The sequence below is a fragment of the Diadema antillarum genome, unplaced genomic scaffold (assembly GCF_040938485.1).
Source record: "Diadema antillarum isolate AM-2024a unplaced genomic scaffold, OU_Dant_1.0 scf00000069, whole genome shotgun sequence".
NCBI classification, from domain to species: Eukaryota; Metazoa; Echinodermata; class Echinoidea; order Diadematoida; family Diadematidae; genus Diadema; species Diadema antillarum.
The window spans coordinates 2,793,070-2,814,489 of record NW_027270958.1 but is presented as its reverse complement, the minus strand read 5'-3'; the positions used below and the strand labels follow the sequence as shown (position 1 = coordinate 2,814,489).

General features: G+C 36.8%; 1 protein-coding gene across 2 annotated transcripts; it reads right to left on the bottom strand.

The window, feature by feature from the left end:
- Positions 1-4,353: 4,353 nt before the first annotated feature.
- On the bottom strand, positions 4,354-21,050 carry LOC139716768 (renin receptor-like). 2 transcript variants are annotated; one of them, XM_071628304.1, is made up of 9 exons: positions 20,933-21,050; positions 16,007-16,137; positions 14,956-15,090; positions 14,206-14,307; positions 13,027-13,221; positions 12,042-12,191; positions 11,151-11,255; positions 8,514-8,606; positions 4,354-7,127 (listed from the first exon to the last, which is right to left on the bottom strand). In XM_071628304.1, the coding sequence occupies exons 1-9, from the start codon at positions 20,991-20,993 to the stop codon at positions 6,912-6,914; spliced, it is 1,188 nt and encodes a 395-aa protein (XP_071484405.1). In that variant the 5' UTR covers positions 20,994-21,050; the 3' UTR covers positions 4,354-6,911. The 2 variants fall into 2 exon arrangements, with proteins under 2 accessions (XP_071484405.1, XP_071484406.1); XM_071628305.1 differs by lacking the exon at positions 8,514-8,606.
- Between the last annotated feature and the right edge of the window lie 370 nt (positions 21,051-21,420).

Sequence of the window (21,420 nt, the reverse complement as noted above, 5' to 3'; positions counted from 1 at the left end):
TGATAATATTTAACCTGTCCAGTTCCTTGATAGTCAGATTTTGAGGGAAGAGCAAACTTTCAAAACGACTCGAGCAAACTTTTTGTGAATTAGTTAAAGAATGAAGGAAGCATGTAATGTTTTGTCCTTCAAGTGTTTAGTTTGGTATGCTATGAACATGTTTCTTTGTAGACTCTCCCACCTTGCTCTCTGTTTATAATTTCTATGGAGAAAAAAGAATAATGCATTAAAACACAAGAAGTGTATCTGTCATTGAGTAATTTATTTTATGTTAATTAGCTTCAAGCAGTGTTCTTTCATTTTCATGAGTTTTGTTGCAATTTTGTGCAACATTGAGGACAAGGGGTATGCAGTTTGTGCACCATGAAAAAAAGGCTGCTGCAATTGTGATTCTGTGATCATGTGGTCATGTGAAAGGGGGCAAAGAACACATGTTTAACAGGTTTGAGAAGAATTGGCTTTGATTGAGTAGTAATAAGAAACTGGTGTAGGTAGCATTATACAAATGATATAATGCACAATCTCAATTCCAGTGTTTTGAATGATATGCACAACAAATACAAGATTAACCAAAAGTGCTGTTTTCAATTTCAATCATGTTTGCTATGAATAGACCATCTACTGTAATATGAATTTATCCATGGTAAACTATGTAGAGTCCATCACTCTCCAAGGTGACAATTATGGTCATGTTGCTGCAGATATGAAAAAGCAAGGTCTAAAGCCCATAGATACAAGTTTATTTTTGTTAGAAAATGATAGCATGGCAAAAGGTGTGTTTTGGTTTTTTTTAAATCAGTAATAAGCAATAGTCTGTCAGAAATTCTTCTCGGAAAGAGAAGGATGTGAAAGTTTGTTTATATATAGAATGGATATCACATAGGAGGCAGTAATGTGCCTGTGACATTCATGTACTGTACATGTATACAACTTCAGTTTGCTCGTAGAGATACTTTTGCTTTGGAGAAGAGAATTAGTAGAAAAGATAACATGTTTGTAGCCATATATTAAAGAGGTTTTCATTCATTGAAGAGACTTAGTGCACAATATGTGTGTGCATTGAAAAACTGTTCATGTGTATACCTTGTACAGACACCACACAAATTAATGTACATTTTATCCTTTGATGTAAATATCGTTCTGCCATCACAATACTGCAAATATATGTTGAAAAACTACAACTGAGTCTGAGAATTAATTACGGCTGATATACTTGAATCGAAAGAGAGTTGTGCAGGATTTGAAAGATGAGCAATAAGCAGGGTCACACTACATGGAACCATACTTTCACTACCTTGTAGGCCTATTTTGCTTTGCGTAGTTTGGGCAGTTGGACCACAAATTTCTTGAGAAATTTCTTACCAGCAAAGCTTACCAGGGAAAACAAGGAAAGGTAGAAATTACGCGGTGCATAATATATGTCCCCGCCGGAAGTAGCATTTTGTAGCAAAATGTACTATACAGGTCAAAAATCAAGGTCAAAGGTCAAAGAAGTCAAAGGTCAAAATTCTGTGTAGAAGTTTTGAAGCCCTCACCTAGTGCCATCACATAAAGCAAACGGAATCGAAATCAGGTTAGAAATGGCGAAGGAGTAGCATTTTGTAGCCATTGTACAATATAGGTCAAAAATCAAGGTCAAAGGTCAAAGAAGTCAAAGGTCTAAATTCTGTGTAGAAGTTTTGAAGCCCTCACCTAGTGCCATCACATAAAGCAAACGGAATCGAAATCGGGTTAGAAATGGCGAAGGAGTAGCATTTTGTAGCAAAATGTACAATACAGGTCAAAAATCAAGGTCAAAGGTCAAAGAAGTCAAAGGTCAAAATTCTGTGTAGAAGTTTTGAAGCCCTCACCTAGTGCCATCACATAAAGCAAACGGAATCGAAATCGGGTTAGAAATGGCGAAGGAGTAGCATTTTGTAGCCAATGTACAATATAGGTCAAAAATCAGGGTCAAAGGTCAAAGAAGTCAAAGGTCAAAATTCTGTGTAAAAGCTTTGAAGCCCTCACCTAGTGCCATCACATAAAGCAAACGGAATCGAAATCGGGTTAGAAATGGCGAAGGAGTAGCATTTTGAAGCAAAATGTACAATATAGGTCAAAGGTCAAGGTCAAAGGTCACAACTGAAATTCTGTATAGAAGTTTCAAAGCTCCCATGTAGTGCTATCATATAAAGCAAACAGAATCAAAATCGGGTTAGAAATGGCGAAGGAGTAGCATTTTGAAGCAAAATGTACAATATAGGTCAAAGGTCAAGGTCAAAGGTCACAACTGAAATTCTGTATAGAAGTTTCAAAGCTCCCATGTAGTGCTATCATATAAAGCAAACAGAATCAAAATCGGGTTAGAAATGGCGAAGGAGTAGCATTTTGAAGCAAAATGTGCAATATAGGTCAAAGGTCAAGGTCAAAGGTCACAACTGAAATTCTGTGTAGAAGTTTTGAAGCTCCCATGTAGTGCTATCATATAAAGCAAACAGAATCAAAATCGGGTTAGAAATGGCGAAGGAGTAGCATTTTGAAGCAAAATGTACAATATAGGTCAAAGGTCAAGGTCAAAGGTCACAACCGAAATTCTGTGTAGAAGTTTTGAAGCTCCTATGTATTGCTATCATATAAAGCAAACAGAATCAAAATCGGGTTAGAAATGGCGAAGGAGTAGCATTTTGAACATTTTGATCACACACGGACGCATGGACGGACGCACGGACGGACAGACACACGGACACACACACGTACGGAGCCCATTTCATAGTCCCCTGCTCGAACTCGTTCGGCTGGGACAAATAAACTGTACTCTCGGAACTTGTCTTTACATTCATTCACACTCTTTCTTCCTAATTTTTCGTATTTTCATTAAGTACTGTCTTTATTTCTACCAAGGGCATATTTGTATGCCTTTGCACAGGTAGTAACATGTTCAAGATGAAGTACTGTATGCAGAACTGACACAGATAGATATTAAAGGATAAGAGTTTAACATTCTGCTGTGAATAAAAGGTCAAATATTTTACCTCCTGCACAGCAGTACTGGATGAAGTGTGTGAACAAGACTTATGTTCATAACTTGAATTGGAAAAGAGCCAATTTTAGACAAACCCCATGCAGGCAGAAAATAAATGAATGTGTGTGTGTGTGTCTGTTTGTGTGTGTGTTAAAAGGGAAGTAGGGTCAATATCAAAACGGTAACTTAAATCAAACGGTAAATTCTTCTATTAGAGATTGATGAAATCATAAGGGCATACACTGTATTTCGTAACTCAACTGTCTTGAATTTATAATTACACATTATTAGCCCATCATATGAGGCAACCCTGCCCACTTCCCCCATACATGTAGAAGAGAAAATTTAAAAAAAAAAGAGCAATCACTGTTATGCTAGTAAGAGGGGATTGAGTCTTTGTACGTAACAATTATTGTATTTCTTCATGATGGATACAGCTATAACACTGACATGCACTCATGAACAAACACACATCACTCCAGGGCCCCATTTCATAAAAGATGTTAGGATAGCAACTTCTGCTGAAATGTCAACTTCCAATAGCAACAGCCAGTCAGGAAGCTGGATTCTTGTCATTACCATGACAATTGCCACTCTAGCAAGAGTTGCTATCATATCAACTTTTTATGAAATGGGGCCCTGGGCCCCGTTTCATAAAGCTGTTCGTAAAGTTATGAACAACTTACGAGCGACTGTGATCAGTTCTGATCTTCTGATGTGCTATACTTATCAGAATTTCCATAATTCAGCACAAGAACTGATCACCAGTCGCTATTAAGTCGTTCGTCACTTTACGAACAGCTTTATGAAACACCCCCCATAAGTACTACATTGTAAGTATATATAAAACATGACACAAAAGAAGGGAAAGCCATAAATAACATGATTGAGTCATATATCTCCATGTTCTCTTTTTTAAACCAAGTTAATATACTATTCCATAATATGATACAGTAATACCTCACAAACATACACAGTATAGATTTCTCCTTTTTTTATTTCTCTCATAATAGTTTTAACTGCATGGCGACAAGCAGTATTTGTAAAAGGAACAAATCAATTACAATGAACCTCATTCACCTTTACAACTTTAAATAAAACTCAATCAATACCGACTCACATATAGTACTTCATTTTGTCAACAAATTTCTATGATGTTCTATTAGCACCACAGACTACTACAACCACAATGTAATTACATACCATTTAACCACTAACAGCTACAACTCTGACAGAATATGGAATGCGACATCACGTAATATATCGCTGATTTCTTTACATGTGATATCTCAATACTCTGGGATGGCAATGTGGGTCTCATCCTAAATAGATATACATGTACATTACTCCATCTATATAGCCGTCCTATAGATAACCATTTCTCTGGATAAATGTCTACAAACATAGTATCTCACAGATATCTCAACAAAATGTAAACAAAACACACCGAAAACACTGCTATTTCAAATAATCATATTCTAACACCTGGTGCAAACACACTGATCATGTACAATGTACATTGTATGCATTCTTTGCACCGCTAAATGTTCCGATCATTTGCTGAACAGGCAGGCAAAAGCACATGAGAGGATGGGAATTCATAATGTCCACCTGATGTACACAACACATTGGTGGATACTCTGCCCGTAAATGTCTTGGGTCTTACTGCCTCAAAGCAATCCCTTCTAATTAACTCCTCCAGTCCTGTAGACAAAATGCTCACATAATGTAAAAGTGGAAAGTTTCGCGGTGTTGAAATTTTCGCGCATTTCGCGCAACCAGAAACTAGCGCGAAAATAAAAGCACGCGAATATTTTTTGCTTGCCATACGGTCCTGTGCATGATGTCTTGATTCCGCGGATTTAAAAACACGCGAAACTCTTCTTACCCGGCCAAGCGCAAAAAATTAGTCACGCGAAAATATCCACTTTTACAATACAATGTCAACAGGATTTTAGGATGGAGGTCTTTACAGTACGAGATCACCTACATGTAGTCATTCACCAAAAGTTTGCTTACATTATTCCTTCACCCACTCTCCTTGCAAAAGATGCTGAATGACGAAAAAAAGAAGAAGAATATCAACATACAAGTGTAGCTAACAAATGAATATTGAATTTTAAAAAATCAATAAAATGAATAGATACATGACAAAACAAACAAACAAACAAACAAATAAATTCTTCTGCACTCATTCCTTGAGCGCAATTGTAATCAAATGAACTATTCTTCCGCGATATGTGAAGATAAACAAAAACAGCACATCTACAGTCACTGATGGCTAGAGACGGCTAATAATACAACTAGTGACTAATAATTTGTGGAACTGTGTGTGAAGGACATCAGAAGTGGATGGGCTTCGAAACAAGAAACCCCACATCCAGTCATCATGATAAGATGATACATTGAAAGATATTCACAACAGACTGGTACTGAGACCTACTTACATGCCCCTGACAAATACCACACATTAATGTTGAATGGTAAATTGCATAATGACATCTGAACTCACAACAGACAAAGCATGTGCGCAAGAATACATATAATTAAATGAACAATATCATCAGGCCCAATAATGCAGAGTTTGCAGAGTTCACTGATAATTGACGACATCGTCAACCATTGCTTACATTACCTGCCTGTGCCATTTTTCTAATCTAAAGAGTATTACCATATTTTGAGGGGGAGGGGGCAATGATTTAATATGCATAGCCTAAACAACATAGAATTACATCAATACTTAGTGTGACTTATGGAATTCACAAAAACAAAACAATATTTCACGTAACATCACTGTTTTTGCAAAACAATTGAAAACATGAGTTCATGTTTCTATCACATTTGGCACACTTGTCAGAAAAAAAAAACAAACTCACAGGCAAACATCTGTGAAAGCTGACAGGTGTCTAAAAACAAAAAATTCAGTTGTTTATATTGACATGTTACCGTAAAGTCCAACTTGTGAATGACCAATAGACAAAATGCGATGATAACTAGAAAGGAATTCAGATACACAAAGACCTGGTTGAAATATAAATGATAACAATACAGAAAAGCAGATCTGAGTATTTTTCATTTTCAGGACTATACTCAAAGACATGCACACAAAAAGCGACGAGTCTCGGTAAGCAAAAAATATTCTTACCGCAGACCACCTATTCAACATACACACATACAGTATGCTACCTAATCTAACACTAACTAAATCAAAAGACATTACTATGATGTGTGTAGTATGGAAAATTGCACATGATGTGAAGATAAATCAGTTTCTTAGTGCGGGTAGATACTTACAATGTTATGAATCCTATCTTTAATTCCAACACTTGGTCTCATCACCGGCATGCGAGACAAACACATGCTCAATTAACAGGTATCTATAAAAAAGTCTACACATGTCATTCATGTTAATTCAGTGACTAGAAGGAATTTGAGTACCAGTAGCTGAGAGATGAACTTTCAAAATGTGATTAACATTCTTTAAAATGATGTCACCAGTCAGATGTCTGAGGTTAACTGCCAGATTGTCTATAAGTATATGCTGATCATTCACTTTTTCAGGATGATTTTTTTTTTCATTTGTGTATATTCACAGAGTCACCAACTCATTACATCTATCCATCACAGATGCAAAGAAGATGTAAGTTGTAGCTAAGTACACATTGTGAACTTTTTTAAAAGATATATTCTTATATATTTCTGACAATTATAGCTTTCATCCTCTATACTGCTGAAATGACGTAATTAATATGAAACATAGTACATGAAACAATGCTCATCTCTCTCAACTTTGGAAACTGACAGATGCCAATTTGGCATTAAGCACATTGTGATATTCTTCTAAAATGACAATGAATTGCAGTATACAAAAATACTCAGATCTGCTTCACCATCTGAAATGAAATAATCCTCAGTCCATCTTGATTCGCTGGCTGGTCATGCGATAGATGATGGAGTCGCCGGGGTCCATGTTGCCGAGCATGTATGCAATGACCAAGGTCGCCAAGGCGAGGACGATCCCGAGCCAGAGGAAGATGTTGAAGAAGACGGGGAAGCTGTCGTCATAGTACGGCGCAACGTTCAGGGACTCGGGGGTCACTTCTGACGACGGCGCCTCTGTCGGGGTCTGCGGGATTAAATTAAGGAGACAATGATGAATTAGATAGCCATTTGACTACAACCTGATATTGCGATGACGGTGCTGTTCGGGTCTGCAACAATGACGAGTTACGGAGCCATTTGATCACAACCTGTCGACATTGCGATGATGCTGTTCTCTTGATGACGCTAAACTCTAGGGTGAACTGCGCTAGTTGTAATCACACCAGCTGGGTTCACAAACCTGCTGGTAGAATGCTTGCTGTGTGTACAAAATCTCTACTGAAATTATGCAATAACTTACATGTATCAAGATGGCTTTAAAGACATTTCATCAGAAAACGATGAACTTAGATAACTGCATTGTCATCTTTATAATCCAAGAATTTGACATTTCTTTGCTTCAATGTATTTTTTCTATGAAAAGAATTTCAAAGGCATTAATAAAAACATCATAATTTCAACAGTAACTTTGCTCATCTTGCAGTTACAGGAGCTGTAAAACAACATGACGAAATGTACATGTACACAGACAAAGTAGGATGTGATCTACAAGGATGAAAGGAAGAGAGTAGGTGTGCAAGGATGGGGAATTGGGGGGAGGGAGCAACCAATTGATACTTTTTGGTCTGCAATATGTTATGCATTTATTCAGTCATGCAATCACACAGTCTTATCTTTTTCTCAAACCAACACACAGAGATGTTTTTCATTTGTTCCTACAATGCACCTTCCCGACAACTACTAGTACACTGTACTAATACAAGACACTGCTTAATCTGTCTCATCCCCCCCCCCTCCCAGTATTCAATTGGAACAAACAGTCTTTCAAAAACACAGAGACTTTAATTAAGCAGCAATGTCAATGATGTAAAATGTACATTGTAATAGTACTTGGCAGATCATTGGTATATGTAGTAGAAAGTCTTGACATTCCTCTTCCTTCGTATCATCAAATCACACATCTTATACGAACAGAAAAAAGCTTTTCAATGAGACTGCCTGATGAGGGGGACGGAGGATGCGGTCTTTACATGCAGGGGATCCTTGTAGACCAGTTGATTCACATGCACACTACTCTGAAAGGACACAACATAGATACTGAAGTGGTCTTAATAGACACATAGCTGTAGCAGGTTTGATTGCACAAACACATGTACATGTACATGTACACAAGCACAAACTCAAACACCCGAAGAATGTGCAGTAAATCTCATCTTTGATGCATCAAAAATGTGAAATCCCCACATTGTTTCCAATGGGATAGATCTGTGTTTGTTTGCTTGCTGTGTTTGTCTAAAACATTTGAAGAACTGGTCATGCATGCATTTCCAATAATTTACACATGAAATACCACACTTCCGACTGGAAAGGCATACGTTTGCCTCCACTTTGCCCCCGATAATTTACTCACTAATTTTGTTACAACAGTAACAGTGCCCTCTGTGTTGACTGTTGTAACGCCGGTCATCATAGTACTTGTAGACTCAGTTGTGGGTTCAGTTGCCTGTATCAAAAGTAACGATGGGCAATGGCAAATTTTGGCAAGAAGAAGTTGCTCCCCTAACACTTTCTTTTTTCTTTTTTTTCTTGCAGAGGAGCAGAATGACATGCTGTACATGCATCTGTTAATTCCATGCATAGTGTTTTCGTTTGTGAATGCTTTTTGTCACAAATTATCATTCTTTTTTTTTAGTATTAAATATGCAAATCATGCATCAAGAAAAGGAAGTGTCAGCATCAAATATGAGTAATGTTATCAATGCATGACATATAAGTTTGTCTATTAGTTACCTAGAAATATGCTATAGAAATATTAATTCACATGAACATGTTTTCGTAACCTTGTATGTGCTAGAGCACATACAAATTGTATCTATAAAAATACCAACCCCTCTATTTTGTCCTTTTCCTGTTTCTATGTATGCATGTATGTATGTATGTTTGATTGTTTATTTGTTTGTTTTTTTGTTTTTGTTTTTGTTTTTGTTTTTTTGTTTGTTTTTGTTTTGTTTTTTTTGTTTTTTTTTTTGGGGGGGGCATTTGTTTTATGGCTCTGAAAACTTGTAAATCATATTGACTGGAAGGGGGAGACTATCTTCCAAGATTACAGTATGAAACCTACAAGATTTCCCAGTCTTTTTACTGATGGTTGAGTTTATGGAATCTATGCCCATGGGCAAAAAGAATATGCCAGCAGATGATCTGTTTGGCAAATATAGCACAGTGAGCATAGAGCTTGTCGTTTATCTGCAGGACTGTCTTGTCATTTTAGCAAGAGGTGTGTATTAAATACTTGTAACACAATGGTCTTTTCTCATGCCAGTAATGTAGAGAGCCTTGAGGATGAGGATGAGCACTTTCCTCAATTTGCAGTCAAGGTTTCACTGAAGCGGGGCCAGCATTGAGCCAAGAAACTTAACCAACACAAATCAAACAAAGTAAGCAATAAGAATGTTGATGTCAGATAGTGTGTCTGGCAAACAGAAGCATAAACATAGCATGCAACTACAGCAAGCAGTCGTGATAATACACATTCACGATTACATCAGTAAAATTATGCATAATGATCAAAATGGATTGCATTTGGGGTACACACGACAAAGGAAAAATTGCAGTATGAAAATCACAACAAAACATGTCAGCAACAAATCACTCCTCCTTGCTAAATCTGTAATAGTAAGGAGGTACAAATCAGGTGAAAAGGAACAAAATGTCACTGCAGCAGTCTTCATTTTCTCTGTTAAAACATTTTAGTATTGGAAATGCATGATATGAACAAGAAAGTAACTGTGATGGCATCAATAATATTGAACTCAGGAGAGAACGCGTAGTGAATATCTGCGTCAACAAAACAACATTAAGAGAACATCTATTGCTGCAGTAGCCAAAAATCCATGCTAAATGGAAAACATGCTGAAGAAAATAGTCATTAAACAGTAATTCACAAAAAGAAAATCTACATTTTGACTGAAAATGACAATGCATATGGAATGACATTGTTTTCCTGGTTGTGGCAGGGGGGGAAAAAATGCATTTTAGAATATTGGATGGAATGATCAAGAATGAACATACATGAATATCTATTCATGAAAATGTAAATAAATAAAATCTATTCTCTTGTGTGATGAATACATTCCAGCATGACTTTACTGCATAAAAATGTGTGTGAATGCTTGGAATATGTAGTTAACTGCACAACATGCACAAAGTTTCATCAAGACATTGAAATAGCTGGAGAAAAAGCTATCCAACTGTAGTATCAGAATGATAAATTTGGCAATCTCAACAAAGCAATGAACTGACAGATTCAATTTTTTAAGGTTCTGGTTTTTCTGCTTCAAAGTCTTCAGACATGTTCTACTTGTTGCTTAACAGTCATTTTCAAATATATTTTGACCACCCTATTTGTGGCTTTCATTCCTCTTTTGTACTGTAAGAGTAATCAATATTCTTCACAATCAAATAAATGTCAAACTGAATGTAACGTTTTGATCTCACATTCACATTAATGAATATAGAGAAGATAAAATGAGTTGCAGGAAACTCTCACAATAAGCAATGCAACTTTGCCCAACTTTCATTTCCTGGAATTTGTTAAACCTCGAGACTGGACATATATCAAAAACCTTATAATATAGGCATCAAGCATAAGAGTTCAGCCTGTTTGTTTCAGTCACATTTAAAAAGCAAGTTAATCACAACACCATTTCTGTAAATATGTACAATGGCAGGTCATACCTTTTCAATGCTTTCTTCATTGAGCTTCTTAAGTTTATTCTTCATACACATTTCAAAATTCTTTGTTAATTTTGATTCACATGATTGATCCTCTATCACATCCTTTTCTTCTCCTTTACGTCTACAGTCTAAAGCAATACAAGGTTGTCAGGTTTTCACTTTTTCATCCCAACAAGATCTTATGGTATCAAAATATAATGCCTTGCTACACAAGGTAGACTTAACTCCATCCAGTAAGGCAAACGTGTTGGTATAGTTACCTCTAACATATTACTAATATTTGAATCAATTCAACTGTTCTCCTCCTTACCTGCATTAGTGAGCGTCCCTGCCGGTGAAGGAATGCTTCCATGGGAACCGTGGCCACACCCATAAACAAATCGCCTCCATAAAGATCAATCATTTCCTGACCCCACTGTTGACATGTGACAAAAAAAAAGAAAATCAAAACATGACTAGTCAGAGATATCTGTACATGAATTTTTGTAACATGTCAATTTCTTTTAAGATTTGCATACCTACATCATTCTTCCAAAATTATGTGCCATATACGTCAAACTCATGACCTCCACATTGGTTTATGTCGGAAGACAAACATTAACTTAGATCACAAAGCCTGCCTGATCTTGTAACATCAAATGTAAGGTGAGAGGATGTATTTCAGGGAACTTTTATTACCACAATGTACTGATGATAATTGCAGTGCAATCCTTTTATAACCAATACTGTTATAACAAAAATCTTGTTACAACAAAGTACAAATTCAGGTCTCATAATTACTATCTATGTATCTTTATATAGGGTACTTTACTGTTCAGCTATAATGAAATTTTGATATATTGAAAGAAAACTGCAAGTCCTGAGAGCTTTATTATAACAGAAATCGCCTGTACCTGTTTTTGATTCATTCTCATCCTGAGGCTATTATGTGCACTTCTTTTAAAGATGTAGTCCCATGTACATTGTACATACATCATCATTGTCATTTTCTTGAAGCCCGTTCATTGAGAGGTAAATTGTATGCCAATGTGATCAAGCAGTGTGGTAAGCTACATCTTAACGCTGAGGACGAGTCCCGAGTATGCTCGGGTAAGTGTCTATGGGAAATGCCTGTTGTACCAAAATCAGCCCGTCCTCAATGGGTTAAACTGTCACTCATAATATATATACCATACATGTCAGTTCAGCATGCTGCGTTTACCTTCTGGATGAAGTCTGCAAGGACGTTCTGTGCATCAATAACTTGGGCGGAGTCTGCTCCATACTGGCTCTGCAGGGCTCTAAAGCCAGACAGCTCAAAGGCGAAAACATCTGGGACATTGTCCTCAACAACTGCGGGGTTCTCTTTCAGCTGCAAGATCACACAAAAATATTCATATAAATATTTTCTGGAAAACCAACACTACTAAACGTGAAACACAGTTGTTGATGAGGTCAATGATATTCTTTCTCAGGGTCAAGGTCGAAAGTACACACAGTGTACAGATAGTTAATGCTCTTCAATTCTTAACTGTAACAATGACAATTTCAAAATGCGTTTTCTTCTATCAATGCTGACCATGATAATATGGAGAGGCTAAGGGAATCTCTCATTTGCATTTTATCTTGATAGAGTACAGGATGGTGAGTTGTTCTGGGGAATTTTGAGATCAAAAGTGAAGAATAAAAATTTCAATCGTATGCACACAACTTTTATTCCAGAAGAGCCCTCTCTGTTAACCATTGTGGGTGGGTAGTAAGTTACATGATGATCGATCGCACCCTAGCAGCCATATCACCCAACAAGTTGCATGTGATTCACGCTAGGGCAGGAGATCAGTGGAAACTGTGGCTTGATTTGTCAATTATTGAAATCAATTATGAAAACTTACAAAGGAACCAAATTATGTAAGCTCTGAGATCATGTACCTTCTGGTGAACCTTTTTGGCTAATGTATCACATTTTCGTTGTTACTTACATGTAACTTCTGGTGAACCTTCTTGGCTAATGTATCACATTTTCGTTGTTACTTAAGTGTAACTTCTGGTGAACCTTTTTGGCTAATGTATCACATTTTCGTTGTTACTTAACTGAATATTACAGTGGTATTTCACACATTTCTAGTGCACAGCATACATGTAAATTTTGCAGCAATAATCAAAAGTTCTGCAAGAATACAACAACTAAGTTTTCCCTTTAACCTCACCTTCAAGAGAACCTCCTGCATGACCTGCAGCTCGCTGAAGAAGCTGAGGTCGGCCGGGTGGGTCAGGTTGAGGGCGTAGGGCGAGAGGTTGCGGGTGACCGACGTACTGCCCTTCAGGAGGGGCACCATCTTGTCCAGCCTGAGAGGGGGAAGCCCCCGGAAGAGATCTGGGAAGTCCTCTGGTGACTGAACAAACTAGGGGAACACACACATACAAAAAGAACATTAATAAAAATTTCTGTCTGTGTCAAATTATGGGAGTAAAATGAAAATTAGTGAAATTTTGTGTACAAAACAAATGGAGAGCTGCTCAACAACTACATCACAGATCTAGAGTTGCCAATTTGCTTTACTCTCTAAAATTTCAGTTCATAACTTTTTTGTGTGTGTCCAATTTTCCCCAGTTTCACTGATCTACTTCTCTGATTTTTCTGTTTTCATACAAAGCAAGGTAATTGACTTTCCCTTTAATCAACTGCATAAGTCTTCAAGTTCCCCATACTCGTCATTCTTGGGGCAACAGAACTTTCTCCCAGTCTGGCTCTTCTCTCTGGAACTCACTGCCTTTGAAACTGAGAATGGAGACCTCTTTCCCTCTGTTCAAGAGGGAACTGAAGAGGTTTTTATTTTAGTAACTGTGCTTTCTTTCAATTGGGATCTTTTCCTGAATGAAGCAATGTGGGAGGAGGTCTTACCTTTCTGCGCCAGGAGTGCCACTGTGTGACAGACATGGCGCATTACAAGACTCCATTATTATCATTATTATAAAAGTTTCAAAGAATGCTATAAAATTCTATGACATTAATTGCAGAATGGCTCAGAATATCTCCAACAACACAAAGCTGATACACTATTCTAACTTTCACTCACAGAAACAAGGAAATCATGTGAAAGAATTCTTGCAGCCAAAATAACACTGCATTGTCACAAGATCTCCCCTGAACTACCACCCCCCCCCCCCCCAAAAAAAAAAAATATATATATACATGTTTATATAATAATAATAACAAACAGAAATAAAAAATGCATTTTCCATCACTGTAGATATGGTGCTATTGATGGGAAAGGCATGTTGAGCCAGTCCTGCATAAAAGAGACTCTTTTCTTTCTGGCTTGGACATCTTTTGAATCATGTGTGCCTTCACTCAGTACAAAGAAACAAGGTACCCAGGTTCTCACCTCCATGCCTGCATTGAGCTCTACAGCGACTCTTTTGCCATTGCCGTATGTTCTGCTGATGGCATCCCTCACTGCATCAAGATTGAGACTGCCTGGCTTCACCTTACAATGAATCAATCAAAGCAGTGTGGTAATCATTCTCACAGATTTCTGCCAACTAAATCATTGCAAAAAACATTTTGCAATCCTGAGGATGGCTCTGCTCTCCTCCACCTCATTCAAATATTCATGAATTGTATCCATATCTATCTATATTTGAATCCATCTGCGTTGGTACACAATGAATATCTGAGTGTTAGGGTAAATGTGGGGGACAAGACATGGCAACTAATCAACCTGAAATGTGTTATTCTAAAACATATTCAAGAACAAAATACAGTAAAATGGGTGTGTAGATTACACTGTACATAGGAAGTCACTTCAAAAATTGTCATACATTGTACTAAGCTGATATCTCTCGGTCACAGTAGCATTTAGTCAATGCATCATACAACATACAACTGATTCAAATGGAAAATTGAACATGTTATCTTTACAGTAGAGAGTGAATACACAAAATGTGCACTGTTTAACAAGCAACTTCTCTGGTTTTTCCATTGTAATAATATTACAGCACTAAGGATAAAACAACATATACCCAAATGCAGCACATCAACCCCATGAACCAAATACACAGGTACGAGATGGATTCATTTGTGTAGCAAAATACCATGAATCCCATAAACAGTAAAGACAGGAGTCATGTGTTACCTGCTTCACAGGAACAGATTTGAGTGAGGATGGCTCAAGTGCATCAGTGCCTGCAAGTTCTTCTATTGTCACCAAGACAGCTGCCTTTGGTCTCCTGAATAAATTACCATTGGTCAGGCCATGCCATGACACAGGCTGGAACCAATAAGAAAGCACAATTATTTTGCATATCAAAAAGCATTGACATGTAGCATATTTACCTTCAGATCATTAGATACTTATCATTGTAGATATGCCATATATTTTGTGGATTTTGCAAGTTGGGTGCAATTTGCGAATTTAACAACGTACAAAATTATTAACTCTCATCCCGACATGAATGCAGCATGCACATATGTGCAACATATCGTACATTTCACCATCCATTCCTGTATTCCATAATCGCAAATTCAACCATTCACGAAGTTGTAGGAAAGTCCAGATTCACATGCCTGTTACTTATGTACAATTGTACATACACGTATGATTGTCTTGAAACATAACTGGTTCAAAGTGAACCACACCTTATACCTTTAGCAAATTTACCACATGCAATAATGATTGCAACAGTTTTCTATGTGAGAAATATTACACTTTTATAACATTTTGCTCTAAATACTAATGTATGTGAGATATCCTTTTCTAAAATCAAAACATATGGCGGAAAAAAAAAAATTAAAACTGTGGAACAATCACTCTGCTGCACAGTCAACTAACAAAGTTGCTGTTTATATCTTCTTGTGACAACACTGAATATACAATGTAGCAACAGAATTTACATCAAGCAATCCATATGATGGCAAAGTTTTATAAAAAATTGAACAGTCATTTTAAGAAATAAAGAAGAGTCAGAGTGTAGAGATTGACAATGGACAGCTATCGCCAAAGCTCATTATTTTCGACACTCATAGCAGTTAGAGGCATCATGTACACACACTGTTGTACTAAAAACCACTGTCATCTCATTTTACAAAATACATTGCACACTACCATAAAATCATCACACAGATCTTCAATTGCTACTCTGTGAGGGAATTGCAACACTTGCAGTACATGCTAGGCAAGGACTCACCTTTGAACTTGAAAATCCTAGTGCTAGTGAAAAGACATCTGGAATTTCATGGGCGTCAATTGCCCCTACATCTGTGTGTACTGTCACATAGTCTGGTACATGGGCAAGCATAAATCTCCCGTCAGCAAGTACTGTGAAGAAATTATATGGTAGATCGACACGATATATAAAATATGAACACCAATATGTACAAATTGTATTAGTGGCTATGAACAAAACATGAGCTGTGGCATCATACATGACTGTGTACATGGGTAATTCCATGAGTTGGGGCAGTGTCCATGTACAATGTAGCATTGTGATATTTAAAAAATACATTTCAGCATAACTCAATATTAATTAAGCTATACATTTATTGTTTGTAGGCTTTACATCTGCATTGAGGCCACACATTTTCCTGGAAATTTTGTGCCATTCAGACTCAATTTTGATGAAGTTATTAAACAATATGTAACAGTGTCCTGTAGCATCGTGACGTGTCCATGTAGCATCATGATATTTTAAAATTTGGTCCTAAGAGACAAATTATGGCAATCAGCTTGTAGCTTGACCAAAATTTGATGCAATATGCATTTACAAGATACGAATGAGATAGCTAAATATCTCAAATTTCCTGTACACAGTTTTAATTTTGAAAGAAAATTACAAAATGTATCACGATGCTATGCAGTGTCCTTTTTTGTTACATTTGGTGGACACCGCGTAGCATAGTGACACATTGTGTAATTTTCTTGTAAAAGTAAAACTGTGGAAAGGAGAGTTAAGATATTTAGCTATCTGACTAATCTAGTAATTATGCATATTATATCAAATTTTTGTCAGGCTAATTGCATTAATTTGTCTTTTAGGACCAGATTTTAACTATCATGATGCTACAGGACACCGTTACATATTGTTTTAATAACTTCATCAAAATTGAGTCTGAATGGCACAAAATTTCCAGGAAAATGTATGGTCTCAATACAAATGTAAAGCCTATGAACAATATATGTATAGCATAATTAGTATTGAGTTATGCTAAAATGTAACACTTTGTGCCCCAACTTCACGGAATTACCCACATGTATCTAACAATCTACCTACAGTGTACATTATGTACATTGTACCTTCATCAATATCATTAATTTCAAACATAATCATTCTTCATAACCTTCTATTTCTCTCTGGAGTTTACATGTATCTTGCCAAACAATTCATTATCTCATAATAAATTTGTATGCATTTTTTTCTTTCCTACAAATTTACTCAAGAACTTCATTCCTTCAAACATGTGCAACCCAAGATATGACATGAACAAAAGAAAAACCACAAGGATATGTACCAGGTATCAATGAAATAAAGGATAGTTTCTCAGTGGGTTTAATCTCAAAATAGTATGCATAAATGATGACATCAATTCATGTAAATACAATGTATGCACATATTTATTCATCACAGTATGCTCAAGTTTAATCTAAGAGCTATAATGCACAAAACAGTCAAAGAACTACATTGTACCAAATGAATTTCACTTAATGGATGCAATAACCTTGAACTCTAAATATTTAGTAACAAGCCTTTCAATTGCAGAATGAAAGAGTGAATTATTGGAGGGATGGAACTTGTATTGAGGAATCGAAATGTGCCATTTGTAATTAATGATGAATGTGTCATAACCAAAATATCACAGAATTATCAGGTTAAAGAGTGGCACATTTTAGGAAGCACAGCCATGCAACAATCTTTTGCTTTATGTCACTTCCTCCTGTTATGACGGATTTCTGGTTTCTCTTCGACCATTCATCAGAACTGAACAATCCAAACAACAGCTGCAAATAGATACACAGGACACAGACACACACTACAATACATGATTGTGTATGTATAGACACATTTTCACTGGCAGAGAACTGTCCTAATACAGGAAGTGGCTTGGTTTCAGAATGAGTGGTGAACCTGGATATTACTAATAGTAGTCAAGATAGGTCAGGTTTTGAATGGAAGCTTACGATGAGTACAATACACATGGCATGCCAGCACAGAACTTTGAGTGGGTCAAAACATCTCTAAAGCCAAAATGCTTGTTTTCTTTCTTTCTTTAATGGTGGATTTAGTCGTATACTTTAAGGTACAACCATGAATTAATTTTCTGTCCAGAAATACATGTATTGCTTTTAATTAGTTTGGAGAATAAGTTCTGGTATTTCTATACTGATGTGTTTGTGTTTGTAGATCTGTATGATGTTGCTTTCATACAAGTATGCGGGATGGACACCAAACTGAAAGTTTTAGCATTAGTGCCAGGATTTCAATTTTATTTAATATTTCACTTGTTTTGGATTGCCTGTTTTGGATACACCTCCATGACCCAATCTTTATTATCATTATTATTTTTAATAGCAAAATCCACCTCCCTGATTGGAAAAATACTGTAAAAAGAGAACATTTTTGTAGTGTGGACATTTTTGTGCATTTTGTATGACAAGAAAGGGGGGGGGGGCAGGGGTACAACATGTATAAACAGACACAAATATTTTTGCTTGTTACATAGTATCACTAATGTTATGATTCCGCAGAATTAAAGCCATGTGAAATTCATCTTACTCAGCTGAGTGTGAAAAATTACTTGTGCAAAAATTTCCACTTTTGCAGTACACATAATAATCTAGGTTCACCGTATACAGTATAAGCACTCGCACTTCAACTCTGTACAGACTGCAGGAAAGTGTAAAGTTCTGATGCACTACTTGTACACTGTATTAAAGTAGTTACTGTATACGCTATAATTTTCGCGTACATAAATTTTCGCGAATTGCCGATGTCACACATTTTCGCGAGTGGTTAAATTCGCGATTGGGGGACCAGAGAAGATATGAAGTGGCAAAGAAAGTGTGAATTTTCAACTTACTAGCATATAAGAATGATACTAGTTATACACTGCAAGAAAAAGACTTGCCAAACTCTGTGAACTAGTAAGTTAGAATTCAACATTTTTGAAGTGGTTAAGTCCATCACGCTAGATTTCTGACGAGTGGTCCCCTTGCGATAATGGATTGGCTCTCTACAGTATTCGTAAGTAGACGTGGACGTACGTAAACAAGCTTAGCCAGTATGGTCTGTTTGGTAAGCCGTGACATGGCATTTTAGTACTGAAATGTTCGTATCATCAAGGCAAGGGATTCATTTTGGAAGGTAATATTTTCGCGTGTTGTTAATTTCGCGAATAGCTCCTGACTCGCGAAATTCGCGAAAATAAAACCCCCGCGAAATATATAGTGTATACAGTATATATGTCTACTGACAACTCTGTATTTTGTTCCCCCTGGGATCTCTGCACATGGATACTAGTTACCCCATTTTTTAAAACAACCAGTAGTGGCATATGTTTTGTAACTACTGCTGGGTTTGGTTAAAGATTTTTACACTTTTCAATAATAACAAATAGGGTCTATTATTAGGGTTACTTTCAGCCTACTAGTACTAGGACTCCAACTACGAACGTAAGTATGTGTATCTACGCTAGTAGTATATAGACCCGTCTATATACAGGTATGGTATTCCCTGAGGGTTAAATTCCTGACATGCATACAGTATCTCTGCGTAATAATAATATTCAATGTGTGCTGGACTTTGTAGATTAGCCTTTCAATACAGAGCATTGTATGGGCTGAAATCGCCAAAAAATGCGACACAAAAATGTACAAACACGAAAAAATTCGCGCTTCACCTCAGATTTACAAGAAGATATTGATTTATCACAAGATTTTATTGTGTAAATTGTTCAAAATGTTCATGTTAGACCTTTTACCATACAATACAAAATTTGAACCTCATTTGTTGATTTTCTCTTTGTTGTCCATATTGCTCGGTATGAATGTGAACGGTGACTCGTGGGTATAAATTGTGATTCCGGTGCATGGACAAGATATGAAAGACGTCAATTATCCATCGCGTAAATCATGACTAGAATCATAAAGCAATTTTACACCGCACTAAAAGATAACTTTTTGTGAAGGGGATTACTTGAAGTCTATTTTCCAAAATCAGAGTGAATAATTTACATAATTTTGCAAAATTTGTAATTTTCAGGACGTTGTGATTAAGACAGTGAAGGAGAGTGTTTATTTTTGGTCAAAATTTCATCCTCTGAGTACGGAATTCGACCCGGAATTCAGATGCGAGCCAAAAAAAAAAAAAAAAAAAGAAGAAAAGGCGTCTGGTTATACGATCCACTCTCCTAACCGTTACTCAAAAGTGGTTAGTATTTTAAAATGAAATCATTCATACAATTAGAATTTGTTAGTATAAAACTATGATAGTAGATTTACACGTTGCAAATAGAAACCAGTTTCATCAATACCATGCTAGAAGTAGAATTCTATACAAATAAACATGACCGTAGACCTTTAATCAGCTTGCCTTTACTAAGACAACAAGGTATAGCCCCCAACATTTAATATATTGTTGCACCAGCATGAGCTTCAATTCACATGAATGATCAAGATCACATGATCAACTTTCACTTTACAGATCAGTGCCCAGACAGAAAAAGTACTAGCGTTAACGTTACAGGATAGCTAGAGCAGAGGCTTGGCACAGCACATTAAAAAAAAAGAGGTAACATTGTAACCTCTGTGCCCAGGCAATGTTTCTTTTCCAACTTTTGACAACACATCAACAACCTAACACTGCACAGAGGAATTCCCCATTTTTATAGCCCCAAAATCTATTCGTTGGTTGTAGAAATCTAAAGATCATCGTCCCCACACTCCACAACTTTGCAAGAATGAAATGGACGCCGGCGGGGCCGGGGCACCTGTCTGACGGTGGGTGTACCGGTGTCAGTACAGTGGCAAACATTCCTAAAGGACGAGACAAAATTCTACATAGAACAATTTATCTTATCCATGAGAATTCATTGATAATGAAAAAATCACACAAACTTACCATAGGAGTACAAAACTGATAAGAAAGTCAGAGATAAGAGTGAAGACATGGAAGTCGCCATCTTGCACGAATGAAATACAGAATACACGCGATCGCGAATGCACTGACTGTAAACGGTCGCCGATCGGCGATGTGGGTATTTTGTAGAGGGAGAGCTAGAGAGGCTTCAGCAGCGCAGCTTGTCAGCTGTGTGTACTGTGTACTGTGTATGTGAGTAGCTGATCACGAGATATGCGCGCGAACAGTACGCGTGCGTAGTCGGATGCGCGACGTTAGGGTAGTGCACGCACGTACGACCAACTGCAAAATCACCATCATCCGATGGTCTTTTCTATTTTCATCCGATTCACTTTCAACAATCCCTAAAATTACTTTATAATAGTCTAGTGTTACCACAATTTGATTACTGTTCTGTTGTTTGGTCAAACAGATTTCAATCCCATACAACTAAGCTAGAGAAAATTCAAAAGAGGGCAGCAAGAATAATT

Coding starts and splice junctions, on each gene's coding strand:
- LOC139716768 (XM_071628304.1), bottom strand. CDS start 20,993: ATGGCGACTTCCATGTCTTCACTCTTATCTCTGACTTTCTTATCAGTT. Junction 14,308..14,955: donor AATCTGTTCCTGTGAAGCAG/GTAACACATGAC, acceptor ATTCATTGTAAG/GTGAAGCCAGGCAGTCTCAA. Junction 12,192..13,026: donor TGCAGGAGGTTCTCTTGAAG/GTGAGGTTAAAG, acceptor GTGATCTTGCAG/CTGAAAGAGAACCCCGCAGT.